This window comes from Xenopus laevis, chromosome 7S (assembly GCF_017654675.1).
Source record: "Xenopus laevis strain J_2021 chromosome 7S, Xenopus_laevis_v10.1, whole genome shotgun sequence".
Lineage (NCBI taxonomy): Eukaryota > Metazoa > Chordata > Amphibia > Anura > Pipidae > Xenopus > Xenopus laevis.
Genome location: NC_054384.1, coordinates 14,572,115 through 14,593,760, shown reverse-complemented (window position 1 = coordinate 14,593,760; position 21,646 = coordinate 14,572,115). Strand labels below are relative to the sequence as shown.

Genomic DNA, 21,646 nt, shown 5'->3' with positions numbered 1-21,646 from the left:
CGATATCGGATGAATCCGAACGTTGGATTACAATACTACGAATGGGCTCCGACGGGTCACAGGACCACATCAAATAGCCGATGCGGTCCTGGATCGTCCAAAAAAATCAAACTTGACTGATCGATATCTGCCCGATTTTTGGCCTGATATCGATTGGGGTGACCCGTCAGGAGCCCCCACACATGGGCAGATAAGCTGCCGAATTGTCTAAAGGACCGATATCGACAGCTTTAAGCTATGGAGATGCAAATTATAGAAAGATCCGTGCATTGTGGATAAAACGTCCCATACCTGTATTTAATTTCATTTAGAGACTATTTTAGTTACCACCGCAGAACCAGTGTCCTTTGCATTTCCTCACTTATGTCCGAATTGCTGAATCACAACAATGCACTTTTCATTTCCACTCTGAGAGCTAAATAAACTGCAATACATTGCCTTTTAAGGCAGATTGGCTGCTAATAATACTTCAGCGGCTCCCAAATTATAGCCCACGTCTCCGGCATGTCAGTGTTCTCTTTCCTCCTGATTTTCAGGTTGTGTCTGCCTTTATTTGGTTATCCGATACACTCAAGGAAAGTGCTCCTAAAAATTGCCTTTCAGCTGCTCGCAAAAAGGAGCATCAAGACTGTGCAAGTAAACAAAAATGTTACCATTTATAAAGCCCCGGGCCATTTTTAAGAAGCTCAAATCATTTAGCCCAGCTGCTTGTCACCGTTCCGCAGGCAAAATGTATTAATCCCAGTTTGATCCAGCCACGATCAGATAGTTGATTAAGGTTAAAAAGCGGATGTTGTATCATGTTTAGTCTGGCTCCTGCAATTTGCATGTTTGGCACGTCTCCCGGTGCTAGTCAGTTTGGATAAAATCAGCAGACGGGGGTTTTACGGATCAACGGTGGCACAGAACCAACTGGCAGTGGCAGGGCTGCGGATTTGTGTTTGCCTTTGCTGCGCTGAGCCCTTAGATACAGGATAGTAACCAAGAAAGCTTGTTAAAAATAAAGCGATTCCCCTAATGAGATAGGATGGTTTGTCAAATACAGTCACATTTTAAAGACAAAATCATTGGTTTAACCAAGTTCTGCTGATGGGGGACAATTAAAAAAACAATATGGAGGTCATGTCCGGGAAGTCAGTGTTTTGCTGTTTATAGTACATGTGTATGGCATAGAGTACCGACTATTGTAAAAAGCAAATAGTATACCCCCTATTGTAAATTATAAGGATATCAGGAGAAACAGGAGTTCCATGAGGTCTAGTGCTTTTATACAGGCCATGGGGGGGGGGAATCGGAGCAGATACTTGTCTTGGGTGCTCTTAACCCTAGCCCTGGCACTGGTTATAACCATGATGACATCAGTAAGCACCATTTATATAGTGAATAAAGTACCCCTTATTGTAAAATATAAGGATATTACAAGTTACCGAGGAGTTCCATGACCATACTTTATATACAGGTCATAGAACTCCGAGGTGACTTCTAATATCCTCATATTTTCCAACAAAAATTACTTTATTTATTATAATACACAAGTTTTTATAAGGATATAATTTACAGGATAATCATAGCTTTTGTGTATCATATAGTGAATACAGTACCCCCTATTGTAAAATATATAGTGAATAAAGTCCCCCCTCTTGTGAATTATTAGGATATTATAAGTTACCGAGGAGTTTCATGACCATATAAATGTACGAGGCTGAAGGCCGAGTGTTTTTATACAGGTCGTGAAACTCCGAGGTAACTTCTAATATCCTCATATTTTGCAACTGTGGTACTTTATTTATTATAATACACAAGTTTCAGTGAGTCATGTGACAGAACTGACATCAGAACTCACCGTTTATAACTGATGACATCACAACTCACCGTTTATAAGGATATAATTTACAAGATATTCATGGCTTTTGTGTATTTTAAGGATATAATCTACAGTCTGGTCATTTCCCTATGGAACCAGACTGTAAATGATATCCTTATAAACGGTGCATTCTGACATCAGAACGCGCCGTTTATAGCTTAATGCATCAGCCGTTGTCACTGCCTCACTCCCCCTACAGCTTTTCCTCCTGCCTGTCTGCCTCACTTTCCCACTTCTGCCTTCATTCTGCGCGCTCTCTTGCTCCTCCTATTAAGGTCGTGCTGCCTTTCCTACCTCTCTGTTTTCCTTTTGTCTCCCACCCTCTGCTGCTTGCTCCCTCAGTGTCTCTCTTCCTCTTCTGTTCCCCCTCCATTACTGATCTTGCTTCGTCTGCCTCGGTCTTCCGCTCCTCCTCCCTCTGGCCCTCACACCCTGTCACCGTTCGCTCCTGTTTCTTCAGTGCTCCAATCCTCCAGGTATCTTCAATATTGCTCCGTCTGCCTTTCTCTACTGCTCCCCTCCTTCTTCGGTCACACTTCATCTGCCCCCCCACACCCTGTTACTCTTTGTCTGGATCCGTTTGCTGCGCCCACCCTCCAGCTTCAAACTTCAATCTCACTGCGTCTGTCCCTCCCACTCATGTCCCTCTTGTGCCATCAATCTCCCCTCTGTTTATCTTACTCAGTTAATCACTGGTGTTGCCCACCCCCCTGCATTTTACATCCTTCATGCCTTTTCCCTTCTGCCACTTTTTATCTTAAAACAATGCGGTCAGGATGCCACAGAACTTAGGTTAAAGGAGAAGAATCACACAAGCTGATTACAGGGAGACTATAAAATTTTTTAAAACACTGTAGATTATAATTGATAATGTACCCCCTACAGAAATTTATAAAGATATTAATATCAGAGTTATGCGACCTGTATAAAAGCACTCAGCCTGCGGCCTCGTGCTTTTATATTGTCACATAACTCCTCGGTAACATAATATCTTTATAAATCACAGTAGGGGGTACATTATCCACTATATTATAAATCACAGAGGAGTTCCATGACCATATAAAAGCATGTGGCCGAAGGCCGGAACTCTGAGGTTACTTCTAATATCCTCCTATTTTACCCACTTTGTTTATTATAATACACAAGTTTTAGTTAGTCATGTGACAAAAATGACATCACTGCTCACCGTTTATAATGGATGGCATCACTAGTCACCATTTATAAGGATATATTGGTTAGGGCAGTGCAGAGTCTCTAACCAACAAAATATTTCATGTGTCCATAATGAATGGATGTTCATTGTTACATTCCTTTTCTTCCAGGTTTGTTCTGGAACCACTTTTGCCAAAGAAAATGCATTCCCGCTCCCAAGATAAATTGGACCGAGATGATCTTGATAAGGAGAAGAAGGAGAAAAAGAAGGAGAAAAGGAGCAGCAAGCACCAAGAGATGTTTGATAAAGAATTTAAAGCTACTGAAATTCCACTGCCGCCGTCTGAAGCCGTTATTCTGTCAGAAACGGTAATTCTACGGGGCGCGTGGGTATCGTACTCGTTTTATTGGTGTGACGCTTCCCTAACCAAGGATTCAGGATGGGTTTTTAAGGGAGAGCTGGCTTTTCAGTAAAAGCAAAGGGGTCACAGCTCTCTATTGATTTGTATAGGATTTTTCTAGGGGAAAATTTATCAAGAGTGAACTCTTTTTACAATTACATAAATATGCCCCTAAAAATCCCATATAGCTGAGCAGAGACCTGTGGAGTTTCCCAAACTTTTGTGAACTATATATTCACCCTTAGATGTGCACCTCATCAGATGGGGCTGTTTCACAGCTGAGAAACATTCAAAACAAGCCAGGCTGCCTTTGGTAAAGGTGTTTTTTTTGAGGCCGAAAAGTACGAGCACCAGTGTCAGGCTGTGTCCGCTTCGTTACCCTCAAACATATTACACTGAGCAGATCTTTCCCTGATATGCCCACCTTAAGGGCAAAATCAGGCTGAACTGATCGCTTGACCCTCAGGCCAAGATCAGATCATAATTGCTGCCAATGCATCTACCGACCAATGCAGTTAATGGGTCTTTGATTGGACAGCCTTCCTGTAGACTGTATTGTTTTAACATAACATGTTGGTCTTTTATACCATACAACCTGATCATACCATTACCTAAGTACAGTGATATCTCTCTCTATAATTTAAACTACAATTGTTTTTTCAGACATCTTGGTTTCAAGCCTTGGTAGCAGATGTATGAAAGCATTGTACTAAATGTGTGCTAAGGTTCTAGATAAATCTAGAGCAGCAAATGCATTTACGCTAGCATTTAGTCTAGCTGTTGTTGACTTGCAGTCTAGCCCCAAAGATGATCCCGATTTTGCAAACTATTAATCAGACCCTATGGAGTAAAGTTTGCGCAAATTATGATAATACCATTACAGCATTTTTTTCATGCACTTTTGTGTTGTTTTTTTTCCAAATACAGATAAGCCCTCTAAGGCCTCAGCGACCAAAGAGCCAAGTTCTTATCTTAGCTACTGGTGAAAGGCGGATTTCTGTGTCTCCAGGCCCAGCTACTCCACAACAAACCCAGCCACCACCCATTACTCCAAGAGTTAAGGCCCTGTTTAGTCTCCCATCAGGTACGGTTATTCTTAATATTTCTTAATATTTCCAAAGCGAATTGCACTTGCCGTTTTTAAGCTGTATTCTGAGAAATGTCATAATCACTATTTAATGTTGCTGCAGAAATCACTCTGTGTGCTGTCGTGGCCATAGGTCAGTACCCTATGAGTAGAATTATTAAGCTTACCCCTTTTATTTCGACCACCCATGCATCAGTGTTTCAGGGGGGTACAACCCTCCCTTCGTCAGGATACAAACAATTGTGCTAACACAACATTTAAGGCATAAAAAGTCCCTCCTCTTTCTCCCATCAGCCCCAAAAGTCCAGTGTAAGTCCAAATGGAGGCTCGGCACCTAAAGTCCGTAGTGAGGCTTGGAGCCCATAATCCAAATCAATAGTCCGAATCAGTGTGATCCATAAATAAATGTGGGGATAGTTAAAGATAGAGTTAATGGTCTAACCCCGCTGGCTGTAAGTAGAATTAAAATTTTCGTGTTATAAAAAAATAATCTGTTGTTATTCTGCATAAGGTTTCCTGTTATACCTTGATAATATATGGAGGAAAAATTGGGTAAATGCATTAAACCCCTCCTACAGGGTAACACATTTATTTGTGGATTACACTGAATTGGAGTATTGATTTGGACTGTGGGCTCTAAGCCTCACTATGGATTTTGCCGAGCCTCCTTTTGGCTTTTCACTGGACTTTGGGGGATGATGGGGAAAAAGAGATGAGATTTTAGTATGCCTTCAATGTTGTGTTAGCACAGGTGTTCGAATCCTGATAAAGGGAGGGTTGTACCCCTGAAATGTTGATGCACAGTTTATATGCTATTGAAATCCAAGAATCTACTCATATTGGCAAGTAATTGTTGTGAGACAGATATTGCCTCACTTTGGTCAACCAACTGCATTTAATGGAGTATTCTGAACAGAATTAATTGCCTCCCTACTAGATGAGTTCTTTAATGAGACCCAAACAAGTTGGTTTAACTTTGATTTCATGTTCTTTATTAGGTCTGGAAATGAATGGGGAATCAGCAGCTACCCCGCCTCCACTTCCAGTCAAAGGGAGCATTGCAGATTATGGCAATGTCATGGATTTTACAGATTCCATAGCTCCTTCAACTCCACCACCCCCTCCTCACAGGGTAAGGAACCCACAATCATCTCACCCTGGTGCCATTGTGCTTGTGGTAATCATGTTACTCCGTGTGACTTCAAGCCAGTTGATTAAATAGGAAGGAAACCTAGGTGGCGCAAAAACCCTCCCCCCTCCCGTGTGTTGCCCACCCTCCCTCCTCCCCCCTGGCCTACCCGTCCCGCTGGGCAAATGCCCCTAACTTGTTACTTACCCTTCTGCGCAGGTCCAGTCCAAGGAGTTCACAGGCGACATCTTCTTCCACGCGATCTTCTTCCTGCTTTGAACGGCGCATGCGCAGTAGGAGCATTTCGCCGGTACGATCAACTGCGCATGCGCCAAAAGTACTTCGTGACTTTTGGCGCATGCGCAGTAGATCCGTACCGGCGAAATGCTCCTACTGCGCATGCGCCAAAACGCCGTTCAAAGCAGGAAGAAGATCTCGTGGAAGACGATTTCGTCTGTGAACTCCCTGGACTGGACCTGCGCAGAAGGGTAAGTTACAAGTTAGGGGCATTTGCCCAGTGGGATGGGTAGGCCAGGGGGGAGGAGGGAGGGTGGGCAACACATGGGAGGGGGGGAGGGTTTTTGCGCCACCTAGGTTTCCTTCCCCTTTAAGGGAACAAACACTATTGCACTCCTTAGTGCCTTTGCACTTTTGTCCGGGCTCTTTGTAAGTCACCCTTTATATCTTCCTGTAACTCGTACATTGTTTTGTTAGGAAATTAAAGTTTATGAGAGTGTGCAGCAAGATGAGTGCTATGTGGACTAGATACCATACTTAATTCCTCAACTAAAGTATTCTCTAGTCTATACAGTACCCATAAATCAACTGAAACAACACAGTTGGCACTTATTTGTAAACACACTGGGCAGTAACTCATGGACGCCTGTCACAGTTTTGCACTCAAAGGGGTCTAAAACGGAGGTACCCAAAGGTAGATAGCAATCTGAGGTGGTGACCAGCAGTCCAGCATTGTCCACAAAATAATCTTTGCGCTACTTCCCGTTACATGTTTAAAACAATGACTTGATACATGGGTGTTTATTTAATGGCCATACCTATGATTGTAACACTCAAGGTGGTAGATGGTGAGTTGGTAACATCACTTAAAGCAGTCTGGACTCCTGTTGTCTAAAGTATTTGTTTTAGTGATGTGGTTTCAGAGGATTAGAAGCTGCAACTCTATCATCTCAGCTGCAAATTTATTTTAAAGACTACTTGCCCCATAAAACACAGTGGGGCTTAAATCTAGCCAAGTACCATAAGACATTAGGTTTAAGGCGGCCATGCACATAACAATTACAATCTATCCTGCAACCATCAGTCTTTTGGCAATATTGGTTGGCTTGTCTCCCACCATACAAACACTAAATATTGTACGAAAATATCTGTGTATAAAATCTTTAGGTGAGCCGAGTAAAAAAAATAGTTATATGGAGAAGAAAATGTTCTGGGCACCAAGTCTTTGCTATCATTACAGTAGATAGATAGATAGATATAATATATATATATATATATATATATATATATATATATATATATACAGCACTAGCCTTCTATATTTTTTCACCCAAAACATGTTGACAGTTACAAATTTAGTTGAAAGCTCTTGAAGTTTACTTTGAGTCTGCACGCTCCGACTCCCCTGCTGTTGCTGAACATAATGTTTTTCTCTTTTTCAGCATCTTCCTCCTCCGCTGCCAAGCAAGACGCCACCACCGCCTCCCCCAAAGACAATGCGAAAGCCGACCACCATGGATTTTGGAATCTAGCAGTAGCTGTGTATCAATAAGAATGCCAAATGTAAAATTTGACTTCAGCTAATGATGCAAAAATTACCTCAGCGGGGCCTGCGGTGTCTTTTTTTTTTTTTTTTTTGTGCAATCATCGATAATGGAAAATAATTTAGATTTAACAAAATGTGGATACTAATTTATCTAGAGAAGTACTCAATGAGGGATGTCCAACTTGGAGCCTCCAGCTGCTGTCGTTCTTCACCCCCCCTAACAGCATGCTGGGAACTGTAACTCAACAGCGGTTTGAGGGCCTCCCGCTGGGCATCTGTATTAAACTAATATCCATATTTACTAAGACGTTTAATCCTCTAATGATGACTTCACGTCAGAGTCATCATCTTGTACAGAAGTTTGTATATATGATTTTTTTCTCCAATTTTAGGTTGTTTTAATTTTTTTTTTTTTTTTTATTATACCTGATTTTATCTTCAAGGAAAGTGTCCTTATCTACTTACGTTCATAAAAGCAATAAGCTGCTGAAAACCCATATCTAATCAGCCTTTCAGCAATTATCTACCAAACGCGTATCCATAACCACACGCAAAACGATTTTACCTGGTAACAGGCAGTATTCCACTGCGTCTATGCATTCCTTGGCATGGGATTCTCTACCGGTCTCATAAACTGCGTTCTAAATATCCAGCTAAGAAACTAAAAACAAGTGTTTTTTTCAAAGTTAAAGGATAAAATATCAGCATTATTTTGAAATACAGAATTTGAATAAATTAAAATTGAGGACAAATCTGTGAGAAGATTCCATATTGACTATTATTTTCTGTATTAAGAATGAAAAAACTAAGGCTGGATTTCCTACAGTAACAACAGATGTGCCAAGTCAGAAAGGTCTTTATAGTCCAGTTAGAAGTCCAAATTAGGAATCCTGCAGGTAAAGCAAGGGGTCCCCAACTATTTTTAACCATAGGCCACATTCAAATATAAAAAAAGTTGGGGTGCAACACAAGCATAAAGAACACCCCGGTAGATGCTGAATTGTGATTGGCTATTCATGAGACCCTATGTAGCCTGGCAGCCTACAGGAGGCTCTACTTTACAGTAAATATAGTTTTTATGCAATTAAAACTTGCTTCCAAGCCTGCAATTCAAAAATTGGCACCTGCTTTGAGGCCACTGAGTGCAAAATCGAATGTGTTGGAGAGCACCATGGTGCTTGCGAGCCACTGTTTGGGGACCACTGATGTAAAGTATCTGGAATATCCTTGAGAATAACATCTACAAAGTTTATGAAGATGCTACATAGAACTACAGGATACACACTTTTGCTTCTCATAAGAAAACAAAATGCCCCAATTTTGAAATCGTTTTGCTGAATCCAAAAATGTTATTAAATCGTTTCTAGATCTTTAGCCTGCTATTGAATTGGCCTATTGTTATGATATTAGAAAATATCCCAGACTTTTATAATCCTCTGTGTGTTTTGTGGGTTTATCCATTGATGCTTTTGTGCCCGATAAACAATATAACTGAAACCAGTGCTAAATCCTAGACTGTGACTGGTTGGTATCTCGATGAACCAAGATAGGGCAGCAATTTATTGTGTGCAAATAATCTTAATAAACCTGACGCCCAGTAACGCAAAAGCTGCTGAAAAAGAACTCACAATTTCGAATTCTAGAATAAATGATGGTTTGTGTGCCCAAAACTGACCGGTATGGAGGTTACGTTTGTCCCTAGCCTCAACCGGGATGCAGGAGACTTAACTAAAAAATGTTCTTGGTAAAACTACAAATTAATTTTAATAATTTAGGAGGTTGTTAGATTGTCTCTACTGTGGATAATGGTTTTTAAGGAGTTGTTTTAACACTTTCTACATAACAGTGCCCTTCTGCTTATTTACAACAAATGTGAGGAGAGTACTGCTCTTCCGCAAACTGGTGTGCAGCTTATTTGTATGGGCTTGGTTTGCCACTACTGTCCTGTGTTAGATTGTGGATTTATTTAGTTTCTTCTGCATTCTTCTGGAATGTCAATACTTTTTTTATTCCTAGTCATTATGTTTTGCCATTATGAACAACGCTGCCGATTTCAATTCAGTTTCAAAATAACCTGTAGCTGAGGATTTTTGTGCAAATGAAAGATTTTATTCATTCTGGGTTTTTTTTTTTTTTGCGGGGGTTGGAATCTCATAAGAAATCTGGATGCAATATAAATCGGGGGTAACTGTTCAAAGACACCCATGCACAGGTTAAACTCCAACACACATTTTAATATGGTTTTATCTACATTTCAGCAAATTTTTATTGAGAAACTAATGATTCTGTCTACAGATCAGACAACTCAACCAAAAGAAGAAAATGACATTCTTCCCTTAAGATCTTTATCGTAAATCCATTTGACCTTTGGGTTTTCTGTTAGCAATGGATCAGCTGGCAATAAAAAAAGCATTAGCTTGTAGAAAATAGGAACAAAAAAAATAACAGAGGGCGGTTGATGCAGGTCGCACATCACAACAGAGATGTATAATTGCCATCCTGGTGCGATTGAGACAACAGGACTTTTTTGACATCACTTAATCAATGGATTTGGAATTGGACAGAGGTTGATTATGAAACAAATTGATCCTTGTGCTAAAGGACACAACAAAAATGAAAACTATGGTTAGAAATACTTTAAAAATACTTTTTTGATATAACTTGTACATACGTCCTAAATCAACAGTTCTATTCCATGGTAAGCTGCACATAAGTACAGGTATGGGACGTAGAGGTTTCCAAATAAGTGGTCTTTATGTAATTTCGATCTCCATAACTTAAAAATGAATGTAAAGTTTAAATAAACACAGTTGCCGCCAATAAGGATTAATTATATCCGAGTTTGGATCGATTACAAGGTGTTGTTTTTTTTTAATACAGAGTAAAAGTATATCATTTTTTAAAATGCGAGTTATTTTATTAAAAGGGAGTCGATGGGGGATGGGCTTCTCATAATTCAGAGGTTTCTGGTTAACAGATTCCATACCTGTACTTATGTGCTCAGGGTCGGACTGGGCTGGCGGGACACCGGGAGAAACCCGGTGGGCACTGGCCCTCATGGGCCCCCGATCGGCTGAGCCGTTGTGCTTGCGATTTGGTGCGTTGGCACATGCGCACGGCTCAACATCATTCGCACGTTAGCACAGCAGGGGAGGAAGGTTGGCAGTCAAGGAAGTCATGAGGGCGCCCTGTGACTGCAAGGAGGGCCCTCGGGTTGCAGCCCCGGAGGGCCCCAATGCTGCAGTCTGGCCCTGTATGTGCAGCTTAGCAAGGAGTGGAAAGGTTGATTTATTACCTATGTACAGGTTATTACAAAAAAAGTATTCTCTTTATAACCATAGTTTTCCTTGTTGTTGTTTTTGTTTAGTGCAAGGATCAATTTAATTTGTAATCAACCTCTGTCCAATTGCAAATCCATTGATTAAATGATGTTGTCCATATCACACCTGGCAATTATAACGGCAGGGACGTGGCTTCCTCTATAGCATTAAAATCCCCCCTCACTACTCTTCTTATTTTTTTAATTGTCATGGAAGCATCTGGCGGGGGAGGTGGGTTTGTGGGTGGGGCCGATAAAGATTTTTTTTTTTGGTGGGGACGCTCTTGTTATGCCACTGCAAGTAGTTGATATACAATTTGTAGTAGAAATGTCCCCTTCATATTTGAGTCCTATCCCAGCACCTTCTACTTCATTCAACCACTACTCCTTTGGATTGAGGTCCTAATTAGACATACTTTTGATGACTCTACCACATTGCTGACCAATAGATTTCTATACACAATCTATTACATCTGCTGAAGTACTCTGTGCAGTAAGGTGGGATGACCAATAGTGATGGTTCCTCAGATGCCCCTGTATTCAGCGAAAGGTAAGGTGGGCTTACTTCAACTGTAAATGCTGTCCTATGGAACCCCTTTCCCCCTAAAAAGCATATGGTGCAATGTTACTACTAGTGATAGCCACCAAAACAGAATTTGTTCTTGAACCCTCATATCATTTCTCCCTTACAAATGTAAAATTTACACATCTGAATGTAACTTATCAGCTGTTATCCCTTTCCTTTTTCCTGTTTAATATATTGAAATTCTTATATGGTAAATATACAAGCATTGACTGGTAGGTATACTATAACAATAAACCAAGGGGGGGAGGTAAATTCTAAGAGTAATAAGCTAGTTGGCACAGATACAAATTCATGTTTTATTTAAGTATGAATTGATATAACCATGTAATATCTACAACATATCAGATATTATTCAATATTCTAGTCCTCTCTGAGCCTGAGAAAAGAGGAACATATTCAAATTGAAATAACTCAAACCTAATAAATTGAAATAGAATCCAACATAGAGAATGAAGCTCTTGATTAATAAAGGACTAGAATTTAATTGCTTCCTGAGTACATCACGTGTGAGCAGCATCAAAAACATATGCTAGTAGCTTATTGGGCCAATGGCAGTGAATATATTCTAATCGGTTTATTCCACAAATAACTTTTTTTATTTTTGAAATATTGAATACACTCACTGTTGTTATAAAAATGGAAAATGAAGGCGATAATGGTATCTTGTAACTGAAAATCTTAGATACTTAATTATAATTACATTTTATGAGGAGAAGGAATTACCATAATGGGTAAAATAATTTATTTAACAGGCTCTGTGTCCCCTAGAAATAATATATCAATAAATACCCTCCCCAGGAATTGTTTGTCTATATATTGCATCAGGGATGACAAACAATCCATGTTTTGTTTAAAGGAGGGGACATTTTTGGTAGCTTTATGGTAAAAATGTTTTAGGGGCATAAATAATATGCTGTGTAAGAAAGGTAAAAAAAAGTTGTAGAAAAAAACTGTATAAAATATTGCGTGTAATTTTACACCATGCGAACGCCAGATTTGTTGCTGTTATTTTGCATTGCTCCCGGTGGAAGTCAATTCAGCGAAGCCTGAAGATGTGCTGCAACTCTCAAAAGTTCTGAAAACAAAAATTGTTCAGTATCATGGTTTAGGGGAGGGCTACAAAAAGCTATCTCAGAGGTTTCAACTGTAAGGAATGTAACCAGGAAATGGAAGGCCACAGGCACAGTTGCTGTAAAACCCAGGTCTGGCGGGCCAAGAAAAATACAGGAGCGGCTTATGCGGAGGATTGTGAGAATGGTTACAGACAACCCAAAGATCACCTCCAAAGACCTGCAAGAACATCTTGCTGCAGCTGGTGTATCTGTACATCATTCTACAACTCAGCGCAATTTGCACAAAGAACATCTGTTTGGCAGGGGGATGAGAAAGAAGCCCTTTCTGCACTTACGCCACAAACAGAATCGCTTGTTTTATGCAAAAGCTCATTTAGACAAGCCTCTGTCATTTTGGAACAAAGCGCTTTGGACTGATGAGACAACAATTTAGTTATTTGGTCATAACAAAAAGAACTTTGCATGGCGGAAGAAGAACACCACATTCCAAGAAAAACACCTGCTACCTAATGTCAAACTTGGTGGAACTCCCATCATGCTGTGGGGCTAGTTCAGGGACTGGGGCCCTTGTTAATGTCGAGGGTCGGATGGATTAAACCCAATATCAACAAATTCTTCAGGATAATGTTCAAGCATCAGTCACAAAGTTGAAGTTACTCAGGGGTTGGATATTCCAACAAGACAAAGACCCTAAACACACTTGGAAATCTACAAAGGCATTTATGCAGAGGGAGAAGTACAATATTCTGGAATGGCCATCACAGTCCCCCAACTTGAATATCATGGAAAATCTATGGGTTGATTTGAAGCAGGCTGTCCATGCTCGGCAGCCATCAAATTTAACTGGACTGGAGAGATTTTGTGTGGACGAATGGTCAAAAATACCTCCATCCAGAATTGAGACACTCATCAAATGCATCTAGAGGCTGTTACATTTGCAAAAAGAGGCTCAACTAAGTATTGATGGAAAATCTCTGTTGGGGTGCCCACATTTATGCACCTGTCTAATTTTGTTATGATGCATATTGCATATTTTCTGTTAATCCAATAAACTTTGTCACTGCTGAAATACTACTGTTTCCATAAGGCATGTGGTATTAAAAAGAAGTTGCTACTTTGGAGTTTTGTTTATCATTGGCTGAGCTTTCAAAGAATTAAGAGGGGTTCCCAAACTTTTTCATATGACTGTAAATCATGTTTGGCATAAAAACATTTTTCTATTCGCCTTGTTCTTTCTATACTCCCATATATCAATTTTATATATTTGTTTATAATGCTAAAGGCATTATAATATACAGGATAGCAAGGTTGCAATCACCCCAAATCTCTTCCTGCTTGGCCTATATGCTAGATGTCTTCGGGATTTGGAATATGGAAGGAATGGGTCAAGAGTACCATTGATATTGGTTGTATTTTCCTATGAGACACTAATTCTGGTATTAAGGTTTTGTCTGTTATGACCTCCCTGCCATATCTCATAAATGGGAAATTTCAATAGCATAAATATTTTCTGGGAGCCAAAGGTTTGCAGTTTTCTATGTCATGCCGTGATGCTTTTTCCCTTATGTAATTAATTCTGTACACTTATCCACACAAACATCCTGTATACTGCCGGTGTATTAACTGCAATGCAGAGACCACATGCCCCAAAACTCATCTCTTATTTATGTAGAACTCAAATTATTGATTCATGATGAGTAGACTGTTTCTCTTTATCTGCTGTCTCTTCCATCCCAGGCTTGTTTACCCATAAAGACATTATTTTATACAATACAGACCAGGATTCAAGCCGCTGTTGATGTTGTGCCACTTATTGAAGTCACCTTGTTTTATTTCTCTCCGAGTTGATACACCGCCAGGCTGCCGTAAGCAACAACGAAAAAACACTTTACATTAAGATGCGTTTGGAAAAAACACAAACCACTAAAATAGATAATTATATTCATACTGATTAAGCGAAGTGGATCAATTCTACAATTTCTTTTTTACCGTTAGTCTTGTCAGCTCCCATTATGATCTATTCAGTCTGACAGTCCGAGGTTAAAAAGACATCAATTACTTTTGAAATGACTTCTGTTCTGTGCCATAAGACTAACTAGTTTGTTTAATGCACTGTGTTTAGAACATTCTCAGACTCTTCTGTCAGCCGCCAGCTGTATGCAAAGAACCATGTATTTTTTTCTTCTTTATTACTGTAACTGAATTCCACATGAAATGCATCTCGTGTCGCCCTGAATGTATTATGTAAAATATGATCTGTGTTATCTGCTCCTTCAGAGATCTCTGCCTCTCCGTTCCCCTCCTCGTGCTCATCCCAAGCCTGCATACTAATGTAAGACTTAATGCAGCGGCGGCAGGAATATTTAGCACAATTGATTCTTTCTATATTTTAGTGTTATCGTGCGGCTGGATGGGAATATGTACTTTAATTAGAGCGTGTCAGAAAGACTGAACATGGAAAGTTTTGCGGTTTAACCCAGGTTGAAGGCTCAGGCAACATCCAAAGTGCAAGGTAGGCTTACAGTTTCTTCTGCAGATGAGCAAACGGAGTCAGGGGCAGAACACTCAATGTATAGATGTTTTAGACTTATTCATCTGACATGTAAATAAACACCAGAACAGTGGAAGGACACGATACTGGCAGTCATTAAACAAAGGTCATTTAAAAAGGTAATGTCTTCTGGAGTAACTAAACTCTGTCTTCTCTATGGAAGGAAAGCTGAGTAATACACAACGGTAATTACTGTTACTCCTAGGCTATTGTTTCCAAATACACAACCCCTAGACTGTCCTCCCTGGCAGCCTATTGTTACCCAATCAACAAACAGCCTTTGCTTTTCCAAAAAGCCCATTGCTCACAATCAACAAAACCTCCATATTGGTTTCATCCAGTAGGTTCCATTACATAACCCTTACTGGGTTTCATTTGTAGTCACTGCACTCCGCTTCTTATCTACTACAGCCAAATCATTTTACTCCCCTATCCGGTAAAGTATTTTTAAAGGAAAACCAAACCCTTAATTATAAAAAACCCTACCCTAAATAGACCTCTCCCCAGACTAGGTGTTAGCCCCGGTAAATGCCCCTACCTCTTAACTTACCCCTCGGTGCAGATTCCGAGCAGCGGAGTTCATCTTCTTCTCTTCGGTAATCTTTGGGTCTTCTTCCGGCACTTTGGCAATTTCTGTCACTTTCAGTGCATTCGCAGCGAACTGGAAGATTGCTCCAACTGCGCATGGGCCTTTATGCCACTCTCTTCCCGAAGATTACGGAAGAAGATGGCGCCTGTAACTTGCAAAAGACTTGCCAAAAACATGCATTTTCTTGGGAGAGTTAATTTTTTGGATACCTGTAAGCTTAAGCAATGATCTCTCCTAGGGAAACCAACAGTAAACAAATGTACAGCCTTTAGCCTGTGTTTCTTAGAAGATATGTTTTTTGGCTACACCATAACTGCCACTTCCCAACCCTGGGGCATTTGGTATTGGCAATCCCAGGGGGAAATTCTTATAGCATTATTTTGACCTATTTCAGTCAGAGTGTATCTTTCCCTTTTTTCATAATAATTTGTTTTTGGTAAAATGTGTTGTGTCTGCAACTTTCTTTTCCTTGAAAAAACTATTAGCATTGAGGATTTGCACACGGGGAAATATATGCAGATCAGTGACAAGAGGAAACATATTGTTCTGCTGTAAATTGATTACACTATGCCCTTTGGGCAAAATGTCAGTGATGAGCAAACACAGGGCTGTATTTTAATCACTCAACTGGTGCCTTCTGCTTTCTTTCCTTGCATTGTGTATAGTAAGATTACAACTATGTGCTGCAAACAGTCCAACTTGTAATGTGAGAATGTGAAACACTATTGTAAATTGGGTATACTGTCCCTTCAGGGCAGAAACCCACACTCTGATTCGGGGAGATAAGTCGCCCGACGATAAATCGCCTCTTCTTCGGACGACTAACCTCCCCCCCGCCCCGCCGGCTAGAATCTAAATTGCTCATGGGATGGCAATTGGAGCACTTCATTTTACAAAGTCATCTGAAGTTTTTTCGTGAGGCAACTTCGGGCGACTTCGGAAAACAAAGTGCACCAATTGCCATCCACCAGTGATTTACATTCTAACCAGCGGGAGGCAGTTCGGGGAGAGTAGTTGCCCCGAAGAAGAGGAGATTTGTTGCTGGGCGACTAATCTCCGCGAATCTGAGCGTGGGTCTCTGCCCTTGGTTTTAATTCCCTTTTAAAAGCCCATGTTGATCTTTGGGAAATGCCTTTGGTGCTGACTGTTGCCAGAATTCACCTCTTAAGTTTCCCAGCACAAGGCTACAGGGTAACAAATGTATATATATGGAATGGAAAGAACAAGAAATGATGAGACAGGCAGTGTTGATAAAGTGGAGTCAGTGAAGTAAAAAGGCTGTGAAATTAGGTCACAGGCTAAGGTCCAAGGCTGATAGCTTTGGAGTTCAATTAGTGAGCTTATCCATTCTGTGAAAAAACAGGTGTTACTTATGGCCCTTATTTAAAGAAGGAAGGAGCAAATTTTGTGCTTGCTGCTTATAGTGCATTTCTCTCTGAAAATCTCAGTAAAATGGCTAATTCCAGACATTGTTCAGAACAGCATACTTTGATCAAAGAGCTGATTGGAGAGCGGGGGGATCATATTGCATAAAATGATAGGCTGCTCAGCTAAAATGATCTCAAATGCTTTAAAATGGCAGCTAAAACCTGAAAGACGTGGAAGAAAACAGAAAACTGCCATTGGAATGGATAGAAGAAGAGTCAAATTGGCAAAGACTCAGGGATCAGCTCCAGGAAGGTGTAAAGTTACCTGTGATACTGTTACAATTAGAAGACGCCTATGTGAAGCCAAGCTATCGGCAAGAAGCCCCTGCAAAGTCCCATTGTTGAAAAAAGATGTGCTGAAGAGCTTACAATCACTTGGACTGGCCTGAAGAGAAATTGCGCAACATTTTGTGGACTGATGAAAGCAAATTTGTTCTTTTTGGGTCTAGGAGCCGTAGACATTTTGTCAGACGACCCCCAAACATTGAATTCAAGTAACAGATCAGTTTCAGTAAATCAATATACTTGGAGGTCATGTTGCCTTATGCCAAAGAGGAAATGCCCTTGAAATGTGAGTTGCAACAAGACGATGACCCGCTGCACAGAATCGCAATGTCACCAAACGAGCGGATCTCTCTCCGATATGCCCACCTTGAGGTGGGCAATATCGGGCTGATCCGATCGGTTTTTTTGTACCATCCGATTTTTTGTCCCATCCGATCGAGATCTGGCCGACTTTCGGCCAGATCTCGATCGGGTAAGCCCGTCGGGGGGCCCCATAATATTCCCTTTTCTTTACGTTCTGTAAAGGAAAAACACAAATTTGTTCATGTTTTGATTTGGAATGGAATGTACAGTGTTCCCAATGCATTAGCATGTATAGAAATAAAAGCTGTTATCAGGATTTTGAGCTTTAAAACACTGCTATTATTCGTATAATGTGGTCTTCAAAAAAAGCTATGGATTTTAATCTCCATGGAAATGAATTTTGTTCATGATCACTGAGGACCGTAGCACAACGGGACAAATGATGAAGTCAACATGGGTGACAATAAGCAGACATTCAGTTACATCCCAGCACTCACATAGGATCTAAATCAATCTTCTGTATTGGCGTCTAGAATTTGTTTACAGCACAATCTACTCCCATGATCTTTACAACGGCAGCTGTTATTCCCAGCGGAAAAAAATGCTGTTACGTCCCCCAAACTCTATTGGATGTCGCGGTGTACATTAAATAGCCATCATTTCAGTAGCTTTCCTCAGAGCCGTGAGCACTTACTTTTCCAGAACACAATTACCCACATTCCGTCTCACTTCTATTTAAACACATTTAATTCCTATATAAATATCTCCGCTCACAATCGTCTGCTTTGAGTTCAAGAGCAAACATTTTATTGCTCTTACATTGTCTACCAGACTTTCCCTTCAGATTTGTATTTTCCCCTTATGTTTGCATTGTAAAATGATTTTATAATACTTTGGTAACTACGTGGCTTTGCTAAGGATTTAGCTGGTCTCCAGCTTTTTGGTTTTTTTTGCATAAGACCTTTTTTTCAGCTGCTAAATAATAAATGGGTACAAATCAATGCGATGAAGGCTCACTTTGCTTGCTGAAAGATGTTTATTTAAATGTGTACATATTTTTATAATAAATGTATTATGTATTCAGACTGATCCAATGCAAAAACAGATCTCTGGGCTAAGAAGATAAATACTTGAAAACAGAATTGAGCCACGTTGTTATCGAAGGCATTAATTAATGGATCCCATTAAATTATACATATTTCTTGCCATCATTGCACTATAAGTAATGACAAAATAAAAGTAAGCTTACAGAATAAAGGAAATGCTTAGAACACATTATATTAAAAGTTCAATTTTCATCTGCAACACCAAACTGTCTCACGGGCAAAATATACTACAGTTGAGCGGCCCCTTCACACTGAGTAGGCAATTACTCTGCCCTTGTATGCTCATTTATGATGGCCTCCCCAACAGATTTCTGGCCGGAAATCAGACAGATATATATCGGGCAGGTTTGAATATTCTATTGGGGGAGAACCGCTGATGTAGTTCTTTAGAAAGAACTGCATAGACCACCTCCAAATTTGACTGGGTGGGCACTATGGCACTTGTGTAAAATTTGCAAAGCACAAGGAAGACACTTGGACCTAAAGTTGGCCATAGACGCACAAAATTTTCGTACGATATTCGGTGCGTGTATGGTGGGAAAAGAGCCGACCGATATCGGCAGAAGACTTGGATATCGGTCGGCTCGTCGATCGAGCTGGATGGAAATTTTTGATCGGGCGCCTTTGAAGGAACCCAAACATTGGCCATTGTTAGTGCTGAATCGTCAGATCCAGGTAGAATTCTATTGTTTCTATCTGACGATTCAGCTCTACACGTGTGTATTGAAACGAACGGTCGTTCTTGGACACATCTTTTCCAAGAAAGATCTTAATTGTTACGTCTATGGCCACCTTTAGGCTTAAAATATTAAAGGAGAAGGAAAGCTGCGGAGGCATTTTATTGCCAATAGATTAGCTGCAATAGTGCAAGCTAGAATGCTATATTTATTCTGTAGAATGTTTTACCATACCTGAGTAAAAAGCTCTAGAAACTCTCTGTTTGTTTAGGATAGGAGCTGCAGTATTAACATGGTGTGACATCACTTCCTGCCTGAGTCTTTCCCTGCTCTGGGCTCAGATTACAGTAGAGAAGGGAGGGGGTGGGGAAGAGGAGCAAACTGAGCATGCTCTTGCCCAGGGCAATGAGGTTTAAGCTGAAGGCAGGAAGTCTGATACAGAAGCCCATGTGTACACAATAGAAGGAAAGAAATGCAGTGTTTCTTTTGACAGAGGACTCAGAGCAGCATTACTTTGGGGGTTTACTGGTATATTCAGATGGACTTTTCTGATAAGGCTTATTTAGTTTTAACCTTTCCTTCTCCTTTAAGATTTGTGTAAGTGGGCCACCATTCACAAGGTAGCTTATGTTCCTTTGGTCATTTGCCATAATAGCATTATTTTGGTACGTTTTGATAACGTAAAGCAATATCTTTCATCTTAATCCCATTATATGAACAAATACAGTTTTTCTCATACAGAATAGTCATCCTGATACCTTCATCAGTTTCTGCATTATTATTATTATTATTATCAAAGCTGCTCCAAAGCCAGACTAGGTCAGTGGGAGACGGAAGAAAATGAACATAGACAAAATATCTGTATAGATGTCAGGCATCCAATGGCTCATTGGGAGCACAGTGTGATGATAGGCTGGGATCATTAATATTACAAGATTGCGTTCCTTGGGCTTGCAATATGGCAGAGAGCCAACGTGATGTCTTTGTTTAAGAAGGGAAATAGGAAATCATTATGGGGATTAAAGACATTGATTGTCAGTAAATTGCCAGGAGGGGAAATTTTCAGAAAATTGTCCTAGAAGACAAAATTTTTAGCACAACTAAACCCAGCTTCAGAAGGCTTAATCTCCCTTAACTATACTTCTGAGAATTCAGTGCTGGAAAGCAATAAGTCAGATACAGACCATATGGAATTTATGAGTATATCTCATGGGGATGCTGGTACAGGCGATCAATAATATTCAGGGAAGGGAATATTCAGTACTGATCAATATTATAGGAAGATACCAGGATCACAGTCCTGTATATAAAAAATGTTATGTATTTATTTTTATGATTTTTGGTGATATTTTGACGTTTTAATAAACAACATTTTTTATTCGTAAATGTCCCCATTTATTTTACAGTTATTATTTTACTGTAATTTGAACTTTTGGAATAAAACAATGAAACAACCCCCCCAATATACTGTAACTATCTAGGGACGACTATGAGTGTATGAAGTCACATATTTTTTAATATTAGAGAAAAGTCACAGTTTTCAGGCAACAAACAGAAGAAAATGAAGCTACTGCTTGTAGTAGTTATCTTGGAAATATATGATCTGTGTATGAAAGACAGGCAATGTATACAAGGAGAGAATCAGATTTTTAGTTAGGATATCATCTTCTGGGCTACCTGAGGCCCACCTGAGAACTTGACCTTTAAGGGCCAGCACCCCAGCTGCCGCTACCATCCACCAAAGCAAACCACTGGCCACCACCAACCCACTTCTAACCTGTCCAATCACAGAACCAATTGAAACCCATGGCACAATATTATCCTCACTATTAAGGCAAACACTCCACTTGGGTAGGGACTGGTTTGAAGCAGGAACATCCTCTGTATCATGGTGCTATATAAATAAATAATACACTTAACACCCAACCTGAACCCAAGTTGATCCTGTAGATACACATAGCTCCGTACCTTGCCATGGTAAAACTTTGTATAGATTGTGGCCTTGCCTTATTCCTCCATAGCTCTAATGCAAGTGCAAACTGTAACCATCCAAATGCTATTGACAAACAACACCACTTACACATGATTTAACCAGGCAGAAGTCAAATAGCATTTGGTCATTTCTGTGCAGTTTGGCAAGCTTTGTGCAATTATACTTGAAATCTGGACCATTATGACAAATTGTAGACAAACAATATAAGGGGTTCAATTAGGAACACTGACTAACTCAGAGTTAGAGAACTGAAAAGCAGGAAGTAGTGTTCAGGCTATTATGTTAGACATCCAGTCACTCCAGCCTTTATACATTACATTT

General features: G+C 40.1%; 1 protein-coding gene across 3 annotated transcripts in view; it reads left to right on the top strand.

Moving 5' to 3' along the window:
- Nucleotides 1–8,848, top strand: part of dock1.S (dedicator of cytokinesis 1 S homeolog) — a 234,066-nt gene extending 225,218 nt beyond the window's left edge. For all 3 annotated transcript variants that reach the window (XM_041570909.1, XM_041570907.1, XM_018227398.2), the window contains exons 49-52: nt 3,187–3,385; nt 4,345–4,501; nt 5,503–5,636; nt 7,313–8,848. In XM_041570909.1, coding sequence (XP_041426843.1) covers nt 3,187–3,385; nt 4,345–4,501; nt 5,503–5,636; nt 7,313–7,402 — 580 coding nt within the window. In that variant the 3' untranslated portion in view covers nt 7,403–8,848. The remainder of the gene's footprint in view (nt 1–3,186; nt 3,386–4,344; nt 4,502–5,502; nt 5,637–7,312) is intronic.
- Nucleotides 8,849–21,646: the final 12,798 nt, after the last annotated feature.